The sequence below is a fragment of the Phoenix dactylifera genome, chromosome 7 (assembly GCF_009389715.1).
Source record: "Phoenix dactylifera cultivar Barhee BC4 chromosome 7, palm_55x_up_171113_PBpolish2nd_filt_p, whole genome shotgun sequence".
Classification (NCBI taxonomy): Eukaryota; Viridiplantae; Streptophyta; class Magnoliopsida; order Arecales; family Arecaceae; genus Phoenix; species Phoenix dactylifera.
Window position 1 is genome coordinate 5660177 of NC_052398.1, and position 3180 is coordinate 5663356.

Genomic DNA, 3180 nt, shown 5'->3' on the forward strand with positions numbered 1-3180 from the left:
GAAGCACATTCCCATGCGACCGATGACTCATGTATAAACATGTTACTAATCCATCCATCATTTCTGGCAAGATTTCCCATTCCCTGTTTGCTGCATCCATGACAGTTAGTCTTTGATCCATACAAAATTGGGCTCATACAAGGTGTTGGGCCAATTTTGTGGCCAAGGTAATTGACTTGGGGTGTTCAGCTATGTGGCTATGTTGTTAATCGGATATCTTGTACGCATGCGGGATGATACTTGCGATGGCATGTATAATCTTGGAGGAGGGTAGGGATCTCTTTTCTCAAGCAAAACAAGGGCAGTAATCTCAATGAGCAGCTATCCAGTCTTGGTCTTATCCCCTGCCTTGCAATTCCCTTTACGTTAAATCTCAGCCCTTTGTTAGATTTTGTAATTTTTCTTTTGTTAACATGTGGGTTACCAGACAACTTTATAATATGTGGCGATAGATAGAGAGAATAATGAAACAAGGAAAAAAAAAAGAAAAAAAAAAAAAAAGGCTCCATTGAGCTATATCTACGGGTGGAGACAATGGAAAAGCTTCAATATATATATATATATATATAAAAAGGAGATTACTTCTTTTACAAATTCTAGCTCTCAGTGCATTTGATCTCTCGAACGCTCAGTTATTATTATTTTTTTTTAAGAGTTACAAGAGATATAAATAATAAAGTAAGTCGATTTATACTTGATCTTTAGGACTTGCAAACTTCAAACATACTCTTTTTTTGATGGAAAACTTAAGGACATACTCGGCAGAATACTTGCATTCTCCGATCTTTATTAACTAGCTGCTCAAGTTCTCTCATGAAGCGAGCATCCATCTTAGAAGCATGAGGAAGGGGAGTTTCAACAGTCTCGTACAATCAATGCAGGTCCGTTCACTGAGAGAAAAGACAAACGAGGTCCGCTTTAACACAAACAAACATGGAAAATAGTATGAAATAATAGACGAGAGAGACTTTGCCTGTTTTATATAATTACCAGCATCAACTTTTGTCAAAAAGATATATAACCACCACCAATCTAGAGCCAATAACCATACAATATAGATACGAATTTCCCATTGAAAAGGAACTTAATTCATATGTGCATGGTCGAGGATACAAAGTTTCCACATGACTAGTAATTAGTGGATAGGTCATATAGCATGACCTTAATTTCACTTCCAGTATATCTGACACACAAGATTAGCAGGCATTTAAAGTCTGTCCTCCTGAATCCTGAGACCTTATATTGCTTCCCTGGTTGAGAGAACTGATTCAGGACTATCAGAGGGCTCTTATGTCCTCCTTTCTAAAATCATCAACACAGCAATGACAAGCAAGTGATTTGCGTCAAAAAAAAAAATGATGATGATCAGGTGATCGATCTTTTCACTATTAGATCATGTTACTTTTTCTAGGTCATAGCCAGTTACCATTAGAGGACTCACACCACCACATGCCCAACCCGCGCAATGATTGCAACTGCTCAAGGTTAATATTGTCGACCATTTCACATTCCTTAAAGGTCCTCTTCACAAAACAAGCCACATCAAACTTACAAGCTAGCATTACATTTGAAGATTGTGTTCTTTCGCAACATTAATTTGAACTCTATCGACAATCTTGCATCCTAACAACGAGTGCTACATGGCTTTTTCCTTGCTGACAACCGAGCCCATGAAACTAATTAAAACACTTCAAGGGGTCTCAACCAGAGACTTGAGGATGTTCACCTGCAACTGTAGGCAAACCACATAGCTCTCCACTTCAGAGAGCAACTCGCACAGATCCATCTCATTCCCACCTGGCAAAATCCTCCTCAGAATCCTAATGCGGCAACCAAACTCCCTTTCTCCTCCAGTCTTCTTGTTGTAACTCCCCCGCCGGCATGTTCTTTTTGGCCAATTAGCCTTCGTGGGAACTGGAGGCCTGGGAATGGTCAGGGGTGTTCGACGATGGTCGAGCGTTTTGCGTTTGTTCACTCGCAAGATGCTCGATTGGCATGTCGTGAGTTGATGAAGTTGACTTGAGCTCGCGCTTTTCTCGAGCTTGCGTTTCAAGGCACGGCTCCACTTGAAACCGCCGGCAGAAAGCACTAATGCCATGTCTGCTTCGAATCTCACCATCTTTTCCATGTTCTCATCTTTATTTCCTTCGCAAGAGAAGAGGGTAGTGGCTTTAGCAAGAGCTGACAACAAATGACTCACATATTTATGCGTAAAGCCAGTGTATGTTATGGCATTTGGTTTGAGAGGGTAGACCCGCCCTCGCTTGCTTCTCTGCATGTCCCCCATCCAAGCGAAAAGGAAAAGAAAGGTGGCAACTACAGCACTGAAACAAGGAGGTGCTATGAGAACTACAGCATTAAGGATGATCATAACAAGAGAAAAATCGGCATGCACTACTAGTCCTACTTACAAAAAAAAAATAATGATGACAAAAAAATAATAGTTCTACTTCTCTAGTTAAGCCATCACACCATTTCATTTGGCAGTAGTGAATGATAACGGACGGCAGGAAAAGAAAGGATTTCGTTTTCTATTCTGATTTTCTTTACGTTTTCTTTCCTTTTTTGTCTTCTGCCCATTTCATCTCCCATGAAATGAGTGGTGGTCTTTCCTACTGTTTTGCGCGCGCGCACAAAAACAATGATGTAGGAGTTTAGGCGGAAAACAATGGTGATGACAAGGAAGAAGGAAAGAATTTAAGAAACAAGACGAGTTTTATAATGCTGAGGAATATTGATGATACAGAGCCGAGAGTTTCTAGCTCGGTTTACCTTCAAGTTCCTGGGAGAGAGTGCATGCAGTAGTGTTTGCAGGAGTAGAGAGGAATGACATCCTTTTAAGCACCTTGGGGTGGGTAGTACGAAGGCACTGGCGGAGGGCAGAATAGCCAAGATATCCTCTTGGCAGTGGCACCGTCTGCAGTCAAAACCCCGAAAGGCTCCGTTCACCCTTTGCAAGGGAGTCCCTTGACATACGGTGGCCAGCCCACAAGCAAAATAATTGGAGGGTGGAGAGGGAAAGATTTTGAAGGGAAACAGAAGGGCCCGAGACTCGAGCCGAAGGGCTGGTTTCCAATGGCTTTTGACAAAGTCCCGTATCAGATGATCCGGGTTCAAAAATAGGAGCACATGGCGGCACATGACGCCACCCTTTTGCTCTCCCAAAACTACCCCGGCCCA

General features: G+C 42.0%; 1 protein-coding gene across 3 annotated transcripts; it reads right to left on the minus strand.

Moving 5' to 3' along the window:
• Positions 1 to 1466: 1466 nt before the first annotated feature.
• LOC103707079 (transcription factor bHLH146-like) lies at positions 1467 to 3019 on the minus strand. 3 transcript variants are annotated; one of them, XM_039128078.1, is made up of 3 exons: positions 2773 to 3011; positions 2473 to 2615; positions 1467 to 2324 (listed from the first exon to the last, which is right to left on the minus strand). In XM_039128078.1, exons 2-3 carry the CDS (start codon positions 2478 to 2480, stop codon positions 1691 to 1693), a joined length of 642 nt encoding a protein of 213 aa, XP_038984006.1. In that variant the 5' UTR covers positions 2481 to 2615; positions 2773 to 3011; the 3' UTR covers positions 1467 to 1690. The 3 variants fall into 3 exon arrangements, with proteins under 3 accessions (XP_038984006.1, XP_038984007.1, XP_038984005.1); XM_039128079.1 differs by lacking the exon at positions 2473 to 2615 and having other exon boundaries at positions 2773 to 3019; XM_039128077.1 differs by lacking the exon at positions 2773 to 3011 and having other exon boundaries at positions 2473 to 2758.
• Between the last annotated feature and the right edge of the window lie 161 nt (positions 3020 to 3180).